The sequence below is a fragment of the Pantherophis guttatus genome, chromosome 2, assembly GCF_059756535.1.
Source record: "Pantherophis guttatus breed Tessera chromosome 2, ASM5975653v1, whole genome shotgun sequence".
NCBI classification, from domain to species: domain Eukaryota; kingdom Metazoa; phylum Chordata; class Lepidosauria; order Squamata; family Colubridae; genus Pantherophis; species Pantherophis guttatus.
This window is the reverse complement of record NC_142064.1, coordinates 244,312,167-244,332,430: the sequence shown is the minus strand read 5'-3', so window position 1 is coordinate 244,332,430 and position 20,264 is coordinate 244,312,167. Positions and strand designations below refer to the sequence as shown.

Below are 20,264 nucleotides of genomic sequence, written 5' to 3'. Positions count from 1 at the left end.
TTATAATCTTGAAAAGGAAAACAAATTAAATCAGCAGATGATAAAACTGGAGCAGTTTGAAGCAGCTGAGTCATTAAGGACCTTGAAGTATGTTAAAACTAACATCTGGAGACTGCCTTTTTAAAAGCAGTCCCTATAAAGACATTAAGGTAAAGGTAAAGGTTCCCCTCGCACATATGTGCTAGTAGTTCCTGACTCTAGGGGGTGGTGCTCATCTCCATTTCAAAGCTGAAGAGCCAGCGCTATCTGAAGACGTCTCTGTGGTCATGTGGCCGGTATGACTAAATGCCAAAAGCGCATGGAACGCTGTTGCCTTCCCACCAAAGGTGGTTCCTATTTTTCTACTTGCATTTTTTACGAGCTTTTGAACTGCTAAGTTGGCAGAAGCTGGGACAAGTAATGGGAGCTCACCCCATTAGATAGCGCTAGGGATTTGAACCGCTGAACTGCCAACCTTTCGATCGACAAGCTCAGCGTCTTATACACTGAGCCACTGCATCCCTTCATAAAGACATTAGTTTAGGTATTTATGCTTTTTATGGTAGTCAAAATAATGTTTTCTTTTCAACTTGGACAGATCAACATTTTGAGGGAAAAAGATTCCAAGGTTGAATTAATGACTCAATATTGCATACTGTTGAGCATAAATAGGCTATGTTGTAGGTATGTTGTGCACATCAATCTTTGCCAGAGGTCACCACTAGGTGACCATGGATCTGATTATCTGCACTATGTAGGCTGATTTGATGGATTGATCCAGGATTTTCATCTGCATAGTCTCTGTGTTAGAACATTTCTGAATCTAGCAAAATTTGCAGACCTTTTCTCTTTCAAAAATCACATTTTTTTCATAATGCATTTTACCTCTTGGCCCATTTCCATACTGCAAAGTTTTGTTGATTGAGCTTTGGCATCAACCATAACATTAAACATGGTGCATATTGACTGAGGGACTCGGAAATCTGTTGATCGGCTTGTTTTCTGTAGCTTTACTTCAAATGCAATCCGGGTTCTATGAAGCATGATTAAAAATAAGAAAGAAAGATGTTTGGCTAAGGTATAAATATACTGCATTAAATAATCCTTGTGATCAATGCAACACAATTCAAAGCAGGGGTGAAATCCAGCAGGTTCTGGAGAACTGGTAGCGGAAATTTTCAGCAGTTCGGAGAACCAGCAAATACCACCTCTGGCTGGCCCCAGGGTGGAGTGGGAATGGAGATTTTGCAATATCCTTCCCCCAGGAGTGAGGAGGGAATGGGGATTTTGCAGCATTCTTCCCCTGCCACGCCCACCAATCCACACCACGCCGACCAAGCCACGCCCACAGAACTGGTAGTAAAAAAATTTGGATTTCACCAATGATCCAAAGGCTTCAGAGCAAAGGACACTGCAGGATGATGTGAAGGTCAAAAGAAAAAAGAAATCAAGCCAGCTATGTTGGTATGGCCAGGGTATGATTTTAATCATAGGGTATGATTAAAAAAAAAGTTAAGATGGCAGTCATAGTGGTGTGACCAAACCTTTACCTGTTTTCACACATAAAAAAGGTGGAGGTTCAAATGAATCATAGTGGCTGCTATCTTGACTTTTTGGACCATAATGTCCTTCATAATGTTTCTTAAACAGAAGTTTATTTATTGATTGATTAAATTTATATGCCACCAATCTCACTGATAAAGTGACTCTGGGCAGCTTGCAAAATAGTAAAAAGGTAAATATAAAACCAGTTAATGTTAATAATATTTAAATAAGAATTAAAAACAAGGAGATGGATGGCATGGGGGTGAGGTCTTTCCTCCTATCTTGTGAAGCACCTCAAACCAAAGAGTTTTCAAAGCTAGTCAGCAAAAACAGATTTTTTAAGGCCTTTCTCAAGCACCAGAAGGGTGGAGGCAGTGCTCACCTCCTGTGGCAGAATGTTCAAATGGGTGGGGCCCACTGTGGAAAAGGCTCTTCTCTTTGACTCCATCAGCCGAAATTCATCGACGGACGGAGTCTGTAGCAAGTCCCTTCCACTGGAGTGAGTAGGGCGGGACAATCCCACTGGGGCAAGTTGGCTCCTCAGATAATAACCAACACTTTGTGTTTGGTGGTATCAAGGAAATTAGTAAGAGGGACATTTTACTTGGCTTCTATCTGTTTTGAAACCAATTTGGCAAATAATTTTTGTCACATTTTTAGTCATACTCTTCAGACTGTTTCTATTTCTATATCGAGAGACAAGAAAATTAGTAAGTACCTTCCCATATTAATTAAACAGTGTGATGATGTTATTACGGCAAGTGATAAAAATGCATTCCTATAATATGGCTGGTATTACCTAATTTGTAACTGAAGTATAACAGGGACCAAAAAAGAAGACTCACAGAATGAAAGGAAGCTGCTCTGTTTTAAGCACAACTTAAACCTGTTAATTGGTTGACTGCACAGTGACTTTATATTTAATATTTTTTCACAATGTTTCCTGCTTGCCTGTTCTCTTCATAATTGACACATAAGCAACTGTAAGTTAGATTTTTCTACACACCTACACACCAGCTCCATAGCAAAACATATAAAAATGATACAGAGCTCCAGCAACCCTAATAAAGTTGCTGAGTTTAAATTTTATTTTCAGACATGACAAAATCATACAGGGAAGACTGAGTTTGTATAATTAGGAGCTCCCTGTTTATACTTCAGCTCTTCCTTGTATTCCCATCTTCTCTAGCAAGTAACCCAAGAGAGGCAGTGAAGTAAGTGAAGTAAGGTAAATCCAATGTCTTGATTAAGTGCATCAGATAACATGTGATGAAAGGTGAAAATGAGAAAAAGTGCTTTTTTGGGCAGTAAACCCATATTTTCCATTTCATATAGTTCTGTTTGGAAGTAGAGTTACAATTTGGAAAAGACTGTCTGATAGAGAAGGTAGCCACCATTACTGATTTTTTTCCACAATAAAAGTTTTTTTTAAAAAAAATCCCACCTTTATTATATTTATAAATAACTCAAGGGGATGAACATAATACTCCTATCTCCTCTTATTTTTGCACAGCAACAAAGGAATTGGGATGAAAGATAGTGACTGGCCCAAGGTCACCCAACCAGTTATCATGCCTAAAGTGAGATTAAAATTCACAGCCTCCTGGTTTCTAAAAGCCTAGTGTTTTAACCATTAGAGCCAACTAATTCCCAAAAACTCTGTGTCCCTCTAATCCAAAATGTAGTAAGGATTGGTATTTAATTCAGAGTCAGGCTTGTTCAAGTCTTAAAAAGGTGGCCAAAGAATAATGTGTAAATTCTAGCAACTAGAATTATTTCCATTTCGCGATTTTCATATTTCAACCCACCTCTTTACACAGGATTCAATCATATCACTAGCCATAAGTTTTAGTCGTTGTTCTAAGTGTTTCCCAAATTCTTCCTCAGGCCAGTGTAGATCCCTGATGAAGGTCTGTAAGGCATCTAGTTTCCAAAACAGATCTTCTGATGTTCCTGATCCATTGCTGCCAGGATAAAATGAAAAATAAGAAACAACCAGGTTACAGCCGGCTCACTGATTTTGGAATCCTGATGTGGAGATCATTCTTACACACGGAACGGGGTGTAACAGTGACCAGAGACACAGAACAATGCCATGGGGAATCTCCATCATCAGGCTTGTCGGGTTTTCTAGTCTACCTATCTCTTACAAGTCTTTCCAGATCAGACGGAGAAGACAAGTAATGTAAGAAATGGACATTCATCTGGAAACACCGCGTACGGGGGAAAAAAACTCAGCCCTTTTCAATAACCACATTTCCTTCTGTAGTTGTTGAATTGAAGGCTCTACAAAGTAAAGGACATCTCTACTTGATAATAACCGCACTACACAATTGCATGTGGTTATTTTTAGGTTTCATGCATTTTATTTTCACAGATTACCAGATTTGTTCTCTTTCCTTTTCTCCCCCACTTCCTTTATCGCAAGGGTTTCGAGGGGGGAAAAAAAAAACAGTGCTAACAAGTGGTGAGCGAGGACTTGATTTTTTGAACAGCTGGAAATGAATCAGGGTAAGGCAATTATTCACAACGAGACATTTTTTTTAAAAAAAACTTAGCTCAGAAAGAGTTGAGTTTACTAACCATTTGACCTGTTTTTGTTTATGAAATAAAATTATTTTGGAGAAGGAGGGATCAATATACTTAACCAGGTTTCTGAAAGGTTTTTGTTTTGTTCTGTTTTGTTTTGTTTTCTTGTTCAGATTTTTCTCATATATTTGGAGGTATCCTGTCTCGCTGCCGATTAGACTTCTGTTCAGCTAAAATTATGCCTAATGCCTCCACTCATAAGGTAAATTTTACATTATGTTTTACGCTGAGAAATTTATACATCTATTTACTACCCTTTCTTCCTTCCTTTTCTTATTTCCCCCCCCATAATGATTATGACCAAGGCAGCTTCAAAATATTATTCCCACTCCTCGCATACCACTAATGCTAACACAGTGACTGATATTTGACACACCATGCATTGTCATGTCATGCTGATATCGTCTATAGAAACAAATGAGGAAGACTGTTTCTATTGTAACCGATGCCAGCCGCATTGAATTAATGCTACAGTAGGGAAGATAAAGCTAAACGCACAAGTGGAAACCATATTCCCAACATGCCAAGGGGCTCTTGGAATCCTAAGCCAACAAAGGTAATTATTCAAACAATGCACTGACTTAGTTGTAGAAAACAGACATATTGAGATAGGGGGGTGAAAACACTGAAGCATGTTCCTAAATGGGTAGAAGGGAACCGGAATCAATGAAAAGATAGAGAATCAGGCATTTTCTTGAAGAACAGACCATCAAAGAAATACTATAGCATACAGGTAGCCCCCGACTTACGACCACAAATGAGCCCAAAATTTACGTTGACAAGTGAGAAATTTCTTAAGTGAGTTTTGCCCCATTTTACGATTTTTCTTGTCACGTTTGTGAAGTGAATCACTGCGGTTCTTAAATTAGTAACACATTGGTTAAGTGAATCTGGCTTCCCCATGGACTTTGCTTGTCAGAAGGTCGCAAAAGGGAATCACATGACCCTGGGACCCTGCAACCGTCATAAATATGAGTCGGCGGTCAAGCATCCAAATGTAAATCATGTGACCATGGGGATGTTGCAACCGTAATGAGTGTGGTAAGTGGTCCTAAATTGCTTTTTTCCAGTGTTGTTATAACTTTGAACGGTTGCTAAACGAACTGTTGTAAGTCATGGACTACCTGTACATGGATTTAGAAACTTGATTGGTTCAGCTTAGTTCCAGTTTCTCCTGGTTCAGATATACATTTGAAAATGTTTACCTTTTTCTTTTTCAAACCCAATATAATCCTGCTTTTGGAAAAATAGTGTTTTGGAACGGAATGCTTTTGTTTTAAGCAATTAGGTAGCCAGGAATGAAATAACTGTTACTTATTATTACAACATGATGACACCCATCTGCTTCTAGAAATTTCAAATAAAAAAAAAAGAACGCTAGGTTGTTTTTGGCTTTTCCTTTTTCGAGAGCTCCTTGGATTTTTAAAGATTTCAAACCGGGAAGTTTAGTGGCATATTCAGCAGCGACTGCTCTATTGCAACGGCTGGGGGCTCTGATCTTAAATATCTGCACTCATGAGTATGTGTCATTTTCAACGAGACTTACTCTGAGGAACCCTGTGTAAGATTAAGGCCTTGATTCTTATCTTTTCAAAAAGAAAGTAAAATGGAACAATATCACACAGCATGCACAGAGCAAAGTAGGTTTTTTTTTTCCCATTACATAGACTGCCTAATCTAATCTAACCTTTCATAAATCAGCTTAACATGAATATGAATTGCAAACATTTTTTTTGAACAGCTATTCATTTCATTTGCAATTTAAAATCGTTGTGGTTTGGGGGAAAAAAAATCTCAACTTAGAAATTTAAAAATGGATTCCTGTTCCTGAATGATTGTTCTAAAAAAAAAAGAACTTGTTCAAACTAACATTCTTATTATAATTTGACTTTATTATCATTTGTTGCCACATGGGAAATTTGATTATGATCAGAACATGTTGTACATTTAAAAAAAAGTTAAGAAAAGATAAAGTGATAGTGATTGACTAGATTGAATCTGTATAATGTCAGTTGAAAAGATACATTTCCTCTGAACAACACGAAATGTCCCAGTCGGGACATCATAATCACATTGTGATTTGTTTGAACCATAGCTTGGTTGTACACAATACAAAGAAATAAGCATGGTTTGAAATCACAAGGGTGCACTTCCACGTCATCTGAAATCAAACATTGAATAAACCATGTTTTGTTATTCCAGACACTATTTGCCTGCAAGAGAATACATATGCATAATGGGTGCATTTTGACTGAAAACAATAATAATAAAATAATAATCTACAGCTGTTATTAACTTTGTTTCTGTACTGGGGGATTCTTATTCCCAGCATTATATTTCTGCTGGTCCTTACAAATGAACAAATGCATTGACACAGATATGCCACCAAAAGCAACTTTAAAATGTGCCAGATACCTCTGTCACGAAATGATGCATGACAAGAAGAGATTCAGAAGATGACATTTCATTACCATGTATGTAAAAATAAAATAAATTGTTTACAAAATTGTCATCTTGTGTCCCTATTTCCTGTTGTGTGCATTTGTCCGGTGAAAGAAAGAAAGAAAGAAAGAAAGAAAGAGAGAGAGAGAGAGAAAGAGAGAGAGAGAGAGAGGGAGGGAGAGAGGGAGAGGAGAGAAGGAAGGAAGGAAGGAAGGAAGGAAGGAAGAAGGAGAAAGAAAGAAAGAAAGAAAGAAAGAAAGAAAGAAAGAAAGAAAGAAAGAAAGAAAAAAGACAAGATAAAAAAATCTTAACATTTCCTTGAGTTGCAAAGCAGTCAAGCATATTTCTTTGGAAGAACAAAGATTTCCTGCAAATGAGGAAATGTATTGTGGCAACATTTAAAAAAACAACAACCAAAAGTATGATGTCAAATATTTGTCCAGAAATAATTGGCTCTATTCTTAAACAAAACTGATGTTTGTAATCACAGAAATTCAGATCTCTTTTTAGTAGCAGATGCAGAGATCTCCTGGGAAATGTCCAGAGTAGACTATGTAGATAGACTATGTTATAATCTGCAGGGTCCATGGGCAAGTAAACAGCTGTGACTTTTAATGCACATTTTTTTTTGGATTCCATCTTTTTTTTTTGTAAAAAAAAAAAACTTGCATGGAAGAACAGGATTTTAGCAATAATAGAGGCAGAAGGACTGGGGAGGGATGGTTTTAATCTCAGGCTATTTAAAATATAAAAATGTTCTCCATATTGAGATAATCTAGGCTAGTTAGTATCACTGGAATCATTAGCAACCGCATGGAAATTCAACATAGGCCATCAGTTTGCTCTCCATATGTATAGGACTAAACAAGAATAATTGGGGTACTACTATATATTTTCTAGATGCCTCCCTTCCAAAAATGAGAGGATTTTTTATTATTCTGGACAATCATTCAGAAAATTAGGAACGAAACAAACAAAAACAGATTAGATTTTAGATCCCGAAGTAGTTAATGAGAACAATCTCTCTCTTTTTGAATGCATTTTTTTTAATTAAAAGAAAAACCCCGATAGATATTTCTTGGCTCACATTTAGAAGTATATGCAACCATGGGATCCTGGAAAGACCAATTTTAACCCGAAGACTATTGATTCCAGTGTGAAACAGAATTTTTTTAAAAAATCTTTAACGTGTTCAATTTTGTCAAATAACAATCAAATAAATAAATAAATAAATAAAATAAAATAAAATAAAATAAAATAAAATGCCCATCTGCCCAATTTCAATGCCTGCTGCCTGCCTTTCGGGTAGTTTGGGGTAGACATTCCCATTGGTCTTTTGCAATGGTTCCCTTTTCAGATCTGTTGACTCAAAATGAACAATTCATATTCATGCCAAGATTGTTTGTTTGTTTTTTTTGCTTGAAATGAGATCTATTGAACTGAATACACACTCAGCATCATAGATAGCAGCCATCCATGACGGTGCAGAAAAGGCAGGCATTTGAGGAATGCCTAGTGGGATGTTAACTGGTAGGTTTGGAACTTTAGGGAGATTCACATTTGGTAGATTCACATTGGGCAGATTACTTGTTAAGCTCCTGTGGAAGAAACAGACAGAAAGAAAAAAAATACCATCACGGTGACAATGCTGATGCAGCAGAAGCACAGTGGCACTCAGAAAGAAATCTGCAAAGTTCACAGCAAGACAACAATCAAAAAACCCAAACCAAAAACATTTCAGAGAGAAGCATGAGTATGGAAAGGCTTAAGTGTGGGATTGAGGACTTTGCATTATTTCAGCACTCTGCGATCACAAGTTGCTAAAACAAAGAGAGAGAGAGAGAGAGAGAGAGAAAGAGAGAGAGAGAGCAAGGACAAAAACAAAAGAAGGAACATTTATAAAAGAGCAACTAAAAACATCGATACAGAAGGACAGAACTTACTGCTACCACATTTTAAAAACTGTAGACTTTAATTAGGTCTTAGGTAAAAGACAAGGGACACACTCAAATGGTTTTAATGATTGGCATGTAGACTTGAAGGACAAAATGGCACAGCTATCCTAAAAACAAAAAAAAGGTCTAATAGGACTATTTTGTAGATTTGTGTGTCTGTGTTTGTTATAAAAGAGGTTTAGTAATTGAATATAAGGGCAGGATTTTTCTCTAGGTAGGCATTTTATTCCCAACACGTGGCGTTACCATAAATTTTATGTGGCGTCCACGTGAGGTGGGTGGCCATATAAAATCTATTTAATAAAACAAACAAATAATATTCCCTTTGAGTGGCAATATATGGGATAGGGGCCTGCCTATAATGTATCCCAGTGGTGGCTTCAAAATATTTTACTACCGGTTCTGTGGGTGTGGCTTGGCGGGTGTGGCATGGCTTGGTGGGTGTGGCTTGGTGGGCGTGGCAGGGGAAGGATACTGTAAAATCTCCATTCCCACCCCACTCCAGGGGAAGGTTACTGCAAAATCACAATTTCATCCTGATCAGCTGGGTCTCGGGAGGCAGAGAAGAGATGGGGGTGGGGCCAGTCAGAGGTGGTATTTACCGGTTCTCCGAACTACTCAAAATTTCTGCTACCGGTTCGCCAGAACTGGTCAGAACCTGCTGAAACCCACCTCTGACATATCCCATATCCATGTGGGGTAGGTCTTACCAGTAAAAAATGGGATTCCCTGTTTTTCAGTCTATGGCTCTCTTTTCCATTCAAACAGAGAATGTACATCTGCAGGTAAGCTTGGGCCTCCCTATGCAATTGCTTTGAACAAATTATTGGCAATGCTATAGGATTCTGCTGAAGTGGAAGGGCAAAATTGTTCTTACTCATATCAGAACTGAGCAACTATGGATCTGGAATCAACAATGACTTGCTGGCACATACACAAATCAATAAATCAAACCTTTCTAGATATTATGGGCCTCATCATGTAGCACTGTACAGAAACTTCCTGACTGGTAAATATACTGCATTGGCGAAATTGTACAATTTGAAGAACTTAGAGGAGTGTGTAACTTTTATAACAGAATTGCAGCTTCAAAATCCAAGTTGGATGAAGTACATGAGGAATTTGATGAGCTTCCATAATTTGCAGATGGAAGCATACAGTCTAATTTTGTGCATATTGACTCAGAAGTATTTTGCTTTGAGTTGTATCACAAGTAAGTTGAAAGGAGAATAGCTGCACAGAGATTATGATATGTGTTTATTCAGATCAAAAGAGTATCTACTATTCATAAATAAATGTACAAAATATTTAACTTATTTTCAAATGTATAGCAAAATACCATGAAATTGACATTTCCATGAAATCTAAACTCTGTGCAACAAGTCCTGGTACCAACAGAAGAAAATATTTATTTTTTTGCTTCTGTTTCCCCCAAAGCTCTACTCTGGCCTTCAGAAGACTATGCAAACATTGTTTCTCTGTAGTTGTTGGCAAATGAAACTCAAATATTTTGGCCATCTAATGAGAAGAAAGGACTCACTGGAGAAGAGCCTAATGGTGGGAAAGATTGAGGGCAAAAGAAGAAGGGGATGATAGAGAATGAGGTGGCTGGATGGAGTCACTGAAGCAGTCGGCATGAGCTTAAATGGACTCCAGAGGATGGTAGAGGACAGGAAGGCCTGGAGGAATGTTGTCCATGGGGTGGCGATGGGTCGGACACGACTTTGCAACTAACAACAACATGTTGTTGGCAAAAACATGGTGAATTGCATCTATAGAAATCATATAGGAGCTCACTTTGATTAAGTGAGCGAATATTGAACATATGTATCACTTCAATCAGGATGACTTTACAGAGTACAGCAGTGTTTTTCAAGTGTACCAATTTAAGATGTGTGGACTTCAATATCCAGAATTCCTCAGGCTATCTGCTGGCTGGATAATTTTGGGGGTTGAAATCCACACCTCCTGAAGTTGACAAACACTGGTGTTCAGTATACTGTAATCCCCCAAAGATACCTTTATGCAAAATAAAATAGATTTAAAATCTTAATAATAATCTAAATGCTGGGATGAATAGTCTGCTGAGATCTAGTCTACTGGACATATCTAGCACTAATGAACTAACTCTTTGCTTCTCTTCAACATCAAGTCTTCACTTGTAGGTGTGTAAACTGGCTCAGAGGTTGGATACAACTTGCAGAGAAGTAGTCATTCCTTACTTTTACCTAACACAGCAGTTAAGCTTAGAGGGAAAATTCATACATATAAATGGGAAATTTCTTTCTCTCTTTGTCCCATTGTGGTATGCAGTGGATGAGTAAAGGAGGACACTTAGTTGGGAAGACTAGAGTGGAAAAAAAGGAAGTGGAGAGGCAGAAAGAAAGGGAAGGAAAGAAAAAGGAAGAGAAAGGAATAAAAATAGAACAAATTGTATGAATGTGAAAGAAAGTGTAAGGGTATATGGGATAATTCTTATTATGCTGATTGATTTTGCTGATTAATTCTGATTATAGTCTCACTTTTCTCCCATACCAGCAAATTTTACCAGAGGATTTCCCCCCCTCAAGGAATGGGAACCTGAGGAGAAAAGGATTGCTATAGAAAATTACAAATATATGTGAACGCTCATCTTTAGTTTCAACTGATGTAGTCCTTATTTCTCTGCATTAAGATTTGATTGATTTTCCCTTTGAACATAATGTGATTTAATTAAGGTGAAACTAAATTACAATTAACCTATACATTATAGACTAGTCTTACTACTTCAAAAGATGCCACAGACATAGCCACAAAACAATAACCCAGTAAAATGAAATTTTCACGTGGTATTGATATCTAGAAATACATTCTCTGAGCATTGTTACTATGCTAACAGGAAACAAACATTTGAAGACATAAACAGTGCTCACTGAGGACAGCTGGTTATAGCAGACATATTCCAGCAAAGACAGTAAAAAAAATATTCACATATCATCCATCTTTTATAGGAAACAAAATGATTTAAGTACCATCTGCCCAGTTTAAGAGAAGCGAAACTCCTATCTATCTTGCTATATTTATATATTATCTGTCATGCTATGGCATTAAGAAATTAGTTTCAACTTCACTCTGAAAGCCAGTCTAGACAGAATCATACACTAAAGTATTAAACTGTGTTTATGCATTTTATAATTATTCCAGAGTAGTCACCACTTTGCAAGCTTGGTTTCTTTTCTTCTTTAATTGCATCAGTTTTTCTGTCCCTATGTTAAAAAAAATTAGTAACTGACACTGGAGAGACATTATAAATTCTGCATTTTGCCTGAAACGGCACATGGGAGGGAAGGAGCAACAATAAACGGTGATGCAAAGAAACAATTCCCATGTGCAAAAAAAGAAACAAATTCTACATTGAAATTAAGAACATAACAAATCTGGCTGAACTTATCATTTTCCCCAATGATTTTCGGGGATCCCATACTATTGTATGGAAACAGATATAAATTGGATTGGCACCAGAATTTTCTACAGTGAACCTTTCAAAAAGACTGCTCCAAATCAAGTTTGTCCTAGAAATGTTGTCTTTAATGCCTTCAACTTTTTGTGTTATACACATTGGTTATACCAATGTTGGACTGTTTTTTTTTTTCAGATATCCTATAGGTAATACAAAATGGTCATCATTAGCGTGGAAATCTCCTCCTCCAGCTGTAATCACAGTTAAAGGCCTTAAATTTGAGCCTGATGGCTGATAATAATAGTAAATGAGACAATGCAGGCCATTCTGAACAGTCTGCAGCATCAACATTTCCAGAAATCTTTTAGCTCGTTCTATCGGGTTCAGCATTTTGTAATCTAAGCAACTTTTAAGATATGTGGACTTCAACTCCCAGAATTCCCCAGTCAGCTTCCTGGCTAGGGAATTCTGGGAGTTGAAGACCACCCATTTTAAAGTTACTCAGGTTAGGAAACACTGACCTAGTCTATCCATTACTTTTCACTTCTACTTACTACAATTTTGTTAAGCATAATATTTTTTAATCATTACCTGCTTATCACACATTCCCCAAGCATGTGAGTTACTCCTCGCTGATGATCACATCAAGGAACTAATCTTTATTTCATCCATGACTGATTTTATCTTTTTAGAGTCCATGGCACTCTTGATAATTGGCTCCAAATCTATAAGATCTATCTTCTTTCTCTTCCTCTTTCTCAGAATCCAACTTTCATGACCTACTAGGATCACTAGAAAAAGCCCTATTTTTATATATTGTTATCCTTCATGGTCTTGCCAAAGTATACTACTACTGTCCTCTGTAGAATTACATATCAATGACTCTCTTTATCGACGAGAGCATTAAAGCATGGTTATATATAATCTTCACTTTTGGCCATCAATGAAGAGTGCAGATTGATGTTGCCTTTGTCTACTTCAATCAATCAGAATAGAACTGGAAGGGACCTTGGAGGTCTTCTAGTCCAACGTCCTGCTTGAGCAGGAGACCCTATACCATTTTAGACAGGTGGCGGTACAGTCTTTTGTTAAAAACCTCAAGTGATGAAACACCTACAACTTCTGAAGGCAAGCTGTTCCACTGGTTAGTTGTCCTCACCGTTAGGAAGTTTCTCCTTAATTTCAAAATGTACATCAATCCAGCTTTTTTTAACTTGTCATGTTCTTACTTTAATTCTTCACTGCTACATAGTGGTGCAGCTCGATTGTCTCAAATTGTTCATGTTTCAACCTCTGATGTTGATTCCCATTATGACCTTTTCCAATCCTGACTTTCTTATACTCTAGTCACTGTTCAAGTTAAATAGATATGGGGACCGCAAGCATCTTTGTCTCATTTCATTCCCTAACATGAACATCTCTGTTCCTCCAAATTCAATTTTTATGGCAGATTCCTGTTTATTATTAACATTCCTTAGAAAAGTAATCAAAATTTCTGGTATACCCAATGAGACTTAATACATACCCCACCCTGGCAATATCTTCACAGAGAGCTGATACAACCAATGAAGGGATGATGAACTTGCTTTTTATTTGCTGTCCCTATTCATCATATATTAGCTCCTGTTCTTGTTCCCCTTTGCTTTTTCTAAAACATGTTGATTTGGCATTTTCCTTCCCATAGATGGTTCTACTCTTCATTGGTAGATATTAAGTAAACTTTGCTTGAATAAGGAATAAGGGCAATTAATTTGTATCTCACTTCTTTGTCATTGGCCCAGACAATGATGTTTCCCAGGCCACGAAAATTTGTTACACATTGTGTTCCCCTTTTAATTGCCATACTTTGCAATTTTAAGATGTTCAATATGTTCCTTTCCTTCTTATAACTTCTCTGTTGCTTCTTGTATTTTCTCAGGAGGTGGTCCCTGAACATATAAAAGTTTTATAAGTTTTGGCATATTATAATTAAGTTAGAACTCCTACCCATATATTTACAATGTTTATGATGTTTAAAAGTGATGGCATTCAGGATGTGGAAAACATTTGTCAAATAACTATGTAGAATGACTCTTACTCAGATTCACTCATAAGTAAATAAACTGATATATAGGGTTTAATTTTTAGAAATGGAGTTTAAGCCTGTTCCTCTACAATGAATCATCAAAAAGCGTTTTGGCTTATTAAATGATAACAAATTGATGAAAAATGCTATAATTAGCTTTTAGTCATCACTGTAATAGATTAACAATGCTACCATGTAGAAATCCTAAAATGAATGTGTTATGTTTGTCTCAGTGATTTGTATGCCTGCATTAGTGGAAATGACTGGCACAATAGTTTAAAAAAAGTCCAAGAATTCTGATGTTATATATGCTAACGGCAGCAAGACTACTCTATGCACAGAAATGGAAGGTCACTGCAATCCCCACAATGGATGGCTGGCTGCAAAAACTGAGGGAGTTAGCCGAGATGACTAAATTGACTGCTTTGATTAAAGAAAAAAACACAAACATCTTTACTTCGACTTGGAAACCAATTCTGGACTTTGTACTTCAGGTGGAAAAAGATGAAACTTTGACCTTGGGTTTTACCGATTAGATAGATTTGTTGTTACAGAAATGGCTAGTTTCTATTATTATGAAAAAGTAAAAAGTTGAGGGTAGATCTTAATGCTTTATTTTACTGTACCAAAGGATTCGGAAGTCAATGCCTTTTTTTTTTCTTTTTCCCTTCTTTCCCTCCACTATTCACTTCCCTTTTTCCTTTCCTAATTTCCCTAATATTTGCTTTTGTATTCTCTTTGTATGTTATATTATAAACTAATAAAAAACTATCTAATAATAAAAAAGAGTTCAATAATTCTTAGCCTCATTTTTTGGAAGGGTGCCTTCCAGTCATTCTTGAGTCCTAGTAATTATCTGGACAAGTTCATATAGCCTTTGTGGGTTTTTTTATTGGCATAAATGTATATTATTATTATTATGATTATGATTATGATTATGATTATGATTATGATTATGATTATGATTATGATGATTATGATTATGATGATGATGATGATGATGATGATTATTATTATTATTATTATTATTATTATTATTATTATTATTATTATTTCTTCTTCTTCTTCTTCCATTCCTGCAGTTTTTTTGGCAAGATTTTTCAGAAGTGGTTTGTCCTTGCCTCCTTCCTAGAGCTGAGTGAAAGTGACTAGCCCAAGGTCACCCAACTGGGTTGGTGCCTAAGGCCGATCTAGAACTACCAATCTCCTGGATTCTAGCCTGATGACTTAACCTCTACACCACATGGCTCTCACAGTATCATGTTCAAATCCAGAAACATGTTTTGAATTATTTTCATTGTTGCTTTATGAAAGGAATGAAATGGGACATTAAAATTTTATTAACAAAGCGATCCTAACTGTTTATTTGAAGAAGCTATTACTGTGTTCAATTAAGCTTTCTTTACATGAAATGCAGTCGTAATTTAGAGATGACAGCAAGCTTTATTTTTGAGAAAGCATGTTCAGCATCAGCTTATGGGGCTGCCCTTAAAGAATATTGAGAAGCTTCAACTCTTCTAAGGATTACTGCTGTGAGCAGTTAAGAATGCCCGTGGCTTGGCACATATGACCCAGGGGTGAAATGCTCCCAATTCAGAGAACCGGTAGCAAAAATCCCTGCACGCCCCCATGCCCAGCTGAGCCGCACAATCATCAGAGGCTGTTTTTTTTTACTTTTAAAAGCATTTTTTTCTACAAGGTCTTCAGCCAGAAAAATGCTTTTAAATGCTTTTAAAAGTAAAAAAAAAGCCTCTGATAATCGCGCAGCTCAGCTGGGATCATCAGATGCTTTTAAAAGCATTTTTCTTTCCTACAACCTCTTCGGCCAAAGAGGTTGTAGGAAAGAAAAATGCCTTTAAAAGGCTCTGGCGATCCCAGCTGAGTTGCCTGATCGTCAGAGGCTTCTAAAAGCATTTTTTTCTGCAACTTCTTCGGCTGAAGAGGTTGTAGAAAAAATGCTTTTAAAAGTTTTAAAAAAAAAAGTTGGCCACACCCACCCAGTCACATTATCCCCCCATCAAGCCATGCCCACAGAACCGGTAGTAACAAATTTTAGATTTCACCCCTGATATGACCCCACTGCTCTATGAACTGTATTGGTTGTTTATATGCTTCAGGGTACAGTTCAAGGGGCTGGCAGATACTTCACTTCACTTCACTTCAGTTCACTTAATTCAATTCAATATATCTTTAAAACCCTTCACCCAGTGTTTTCTGTCTTTCTTCTCAGGTCTGGCAGGAGACGCATTCTCTAGTTCATGTCAATAAGGACATTCCTGGGTTCCGGAGGGACCCAGGAAGAGACACTTTTCTGTTGTGCTGCCTATCCTCTGAATATCACCTTCCCAGATATGAGACTCATCCTGACCCTATTGGTTTTTCACAAGGTCTTAAAGACCAGGTTGTGTTACTCATCCTAGGGCCCTGATGGTGTGGATGAGCCCATTTGTGGATTGCATTAATTGTAGTTATTTTTAGCATTGTTCTGGGTTGTTGTCCATATGATTTATACTATTGTTATATTGCCGTGATGGTGAACCTATGGCACACGTGCCCGAAATGGCATGCGGAGCCATGTTGCCTGGCACACATGGCATCACCCGTTCCGATCAGCGATGATCAGCTGGCCTTTTTGCTTGCTGCAGTGCCGGTAACTGGAAGAGCTGGTCTTCCATTTTCCTGCATGAGCATGCGTGCTGGCCAGCAGATTGTCATGCGTGCATATGCACCAGAAACCCAGAAGACTAGCTGGCCAGAATCCACATGCGTGTTGGAAACTGGAAGTTCATTTTTGGGTGCGTGCATGTGCCCTGGGCAATTCCTCTTCTGGGTTACAGCCCAGACGAGCATGCGAAGCCCTTTTTGGCACTCAGTGCCAAAAAGGTTCGCCATCACTGTTATATTGTTTTTATTCTGTCATGGACTCAAGATGTGTGGCCATATAAACAAACAAATTAAAAATATTGTTTTAATCTCTAGACCTTCTGTGGTGGAATTCATCTGTCCCTACTCCTATTTATTACCTATATGAAATTATTGGCCATCTATCTTATAGAACGTCATTCATTCCCCGCTGTTTTTTAAGATTCAGATGGCTCCGATCTTAGCGGTCTTCTCTTGAAGACCTGGCTTTTCCCTCAGGCATTGGCCCAGGATGTTAGCAGAGCTTGGGGTATAATATTGATTGGCTGCTTTTTAACTGGATTATTAGGAAATTGAGGAGCCCTTGATGCTCTTTGAGCTTGGTTGTTTTCTTGCAGATGTTTCATTACCCAACTAGGATGCCATCTTCAGTGCTAGAAATTTATTCCCTGTAATGATGATAAATAGGACATCACCCTGTAAGTATTGGTGGGAGGCTTCTTTTCTTCTTGGTTCCTTGATTATGTTGTTATTTACTGTTTGATTGATTGACTCAAAATCATCTCAGAAACAACTAATAGATTCCACAGTTCATCTTTGAGCTACAAATATTCTTTTCTATTGGTATTAGGAACATCTGTCACATTGCACAGTTTATCTATTTATAATTATTATAGGGGGTAGGAGAGATTGATTACAGATATATAACTTGTTGCCTTTACTGTTGTCAGATATTGTCATGTTTTTATATAGCCAGCCAGCCAGAATCACTATGGTCAAATGGGTGGCCATATAAATCATTTAAATAAATACTACCTTTTTTTTTTTTTGAATTTGATTTATATGCCGCCCTTCTCCAGAGACTCAGGGCGGCTTACAATGTGTTAAGCAATAGCCTTCATACTTTTGTATGTTTATACAAAGTCAGCTTATTGCCCCCACAAACTGGGTCCTCAATTTACCCACCTTAGAAAGGATGGAAGGCTGAGTTGACCTTGAGCCTGGTGAGAATTGAACTCGCAGTAATTGCAGGCAGCTGGATGTTAAATGCTGCCTTAGGAGGCATTAGCCTCCTACGCCACTCAGGCTCCTACCTATGCTGAACTGAAGTGGAATATTAGTCTTAGCTGAGCTTTTCCTATGCATATTCCATGCTATATATCTTGAAGTCACGTTGGCGCTCTATTAAATATAAACACTGTTATAGGTAGACTTATTTCAAGATCTATCTTTTCAAAGGCCTGTTACAATCATCTGAAAACCTTAATCTCCCAAGAAAATCAAACTAATTGTAGAGCCTACTAGATGGCCTAGAGAGGAATGAGAAGCCCAGATAGCCTTCTTCAGAATGAATGGTCTGCAATGTGTGATTGTGATACAGAACGTCTATCTTCCTAGGAAATTATTTGGATGAAATACCTTGATCCTTGAGCAAAAGCAGTGCCTCTCTGCCATTCATTAAAGCAATCCAAGATTTCCCTCCTTTCGGATTCCATGTGTAAGAAGCACTGAACTGATTTGTAAAAATGGCAGCATTTTTCTCCCCCAGCTCACACGGAATCATTTTTGAAGTGTTTTGAGGAACACATCTATCCTAATGCTAATACAAATAGTCCTCGACTTACAACCACAATTGAGCACAAAATTTCTGTTGTGAAGTGACACATTTGTTAAGTCTATTTTGCCCCATTGCATGACCTTTCTTGCCACAGTTGTTAAGTGCAACAACTGCAGTTGTTAAGTTAGTAGCAAGGTTGTTAAATAAATCTACTGTAGCTTCTGCATTGATTTTGCCTGTCACAAGGTTGCAAAAGGGGATTGCATGACTCTAAGACACTGCAACTGTCATAAATATGAACCTGTTGTCAAGCATCTGAATTTTGATCATGTGACCACAGATGGTCACAAATCATGTGACCACAGGGATGCTGCAAAAGTCATAAGTGTGAAAAATGGTTATAATTCACTTTTTTCCCAGTGCTGTTGTAACTTTGAATGGTCACTAAATAAACTATTGTAAGTTGAGGATTACCTGTATTTGCTGCAATTGTATCTTTGGAAGCCTGACCAGCAAACCAGTTGGAAACAAAGAGCTCAGTACTTTTGTTTTTTGTTTTTTTGCCTTATTGTAGCTCTAAACTTTCTTCCCTTTTTCCTTTCTTTTTCTCATTCTTGGGTCCAGAAAACTCTGAATGCTTGAATCTTGCTCTTGCACTTGAATAGCTTTGCATTAAGGTTGACTCAGCCTTCCATCCTTCAGAGGTTTGGTAAAATGAGGACCCAGATTGTTGGGGGCAATATGTTGACTCTGTAAACCACTTAGAGAGGGCTGTAAAGCATTGTGAAGCAGTATGTAAGCCTAAGTGCTATTGCTATTTGAACGTGAAGTTGCTGATTTTTAACTTTTCTAAGTTCTGCGTGAAAGGAAGTAATGACTTTTTGCAGTTGAATTTCAATCTAATTTGGAATTCCAGTTATTTGTTCAAAAGATGGTTAAGATATATATAATTGAGAAGTATTTATGCATTACTGTGGAGAAAAAAATATGTTAAAATGCATACATTACACAAAGCAAGAGTTAGTTTGGTATAGTGATTAAGGCACCAGGCTAGAAACTGCGAGACTGCGAGTGCTATAGTAGCCCTGCCTGAGGCACAAAGCCAGTCACCCTCTCTCAGCCCTAGGAAGAAAGCAAGGGCAAAACTTCAGGGAGCTGTTCAGACAATTGACATGAGTCAAGAATGACTTGAAGCCCTCACACACACACACCCCAAAAAACCAAGAATATTTTTTTTAGAAGCAACATACATAAAAATCTGACTGTCAAACATATGGAAAAGCACTTGGAAATACCACATTAAATCACATCTAATTGTTTCACAAATCTAAATGGGATTTTGAGGAGTCCAGAAGAAACCCAGAAATATGCCTGATACTGACTCAAGAGTGCTGCTCTCTTTAGCTCAGGGATGGAGCACATTTATTTCTGAGGATGTGGGGGAAAGTATCACATGTTATTCATTGTTTTAAATGGTCTCCAAGGAACGTAGACGGCATTGCCCATGAAGAGTTAACCTCTTTGGAATTATTTGGAATGGTTAATTCCTATGTATTTTGAAAACAGAAAAAAATATAATTACTTTACAGCTGAAATGGTTTTAAAAAGAAAGAACTATGCCTGCAAACCACTAGATATGTGGATTTTTATTTAAAATTACTCATCAGCCTACTGAAAACGGATACGTTGCCAAGAAATTTCGACAAGTGCAACTTCGGCAGTTTCTGGCCTGCAAGTGTCTTGCAGGCTGTTCGCCCAATCTAGTTATGTCTTGTCAAAGCTGATTTCAACCCTAAATCCTGTGGGTTTGAAGCAGAAATGTTTCTACTT

The 20,264-nt window shown here is 37.5% G+C and overlaps 1 protein-coding gene across 21 annotated transcripts in view; it reads right to left on the bottom strand.

Moving 5' to 3' along the window:
- Nucleotides 1-20,264, bottom strand: part of CADPS (calcium dependent secretion activator) — a 453,285-nt gene that overhangs the window by 91,920 nt on the left and 341,101 nt on the right. For 12 of the 21 annotated variants that reach the window (XM_087883748.1, XM_060684201.2, XM_060684202.2 and 9 more), the window contains 3 exons: nt 8,007-8,153; nt 3,333-3,488; nt 865-1,012 (listed from right to left, as the gene is read on the bottom strand). In XM_087883748.1, the coding sequence (XP_087739874.1) occupies nt 865-1,012; nt 3,333-3,488; nt 8,007-8,153 (451 nt within the window). The remainder of the gene's footprint in view (nt 1-864; nt 1,013-3,332; nt 3,489-8,006; nt 8,154-20,264) is intronic. The other 9 variants (XM_060684206.2, XM_060684207.2, XM_087883744.1 and 6 more) reach the window with 1 other exon arrangement.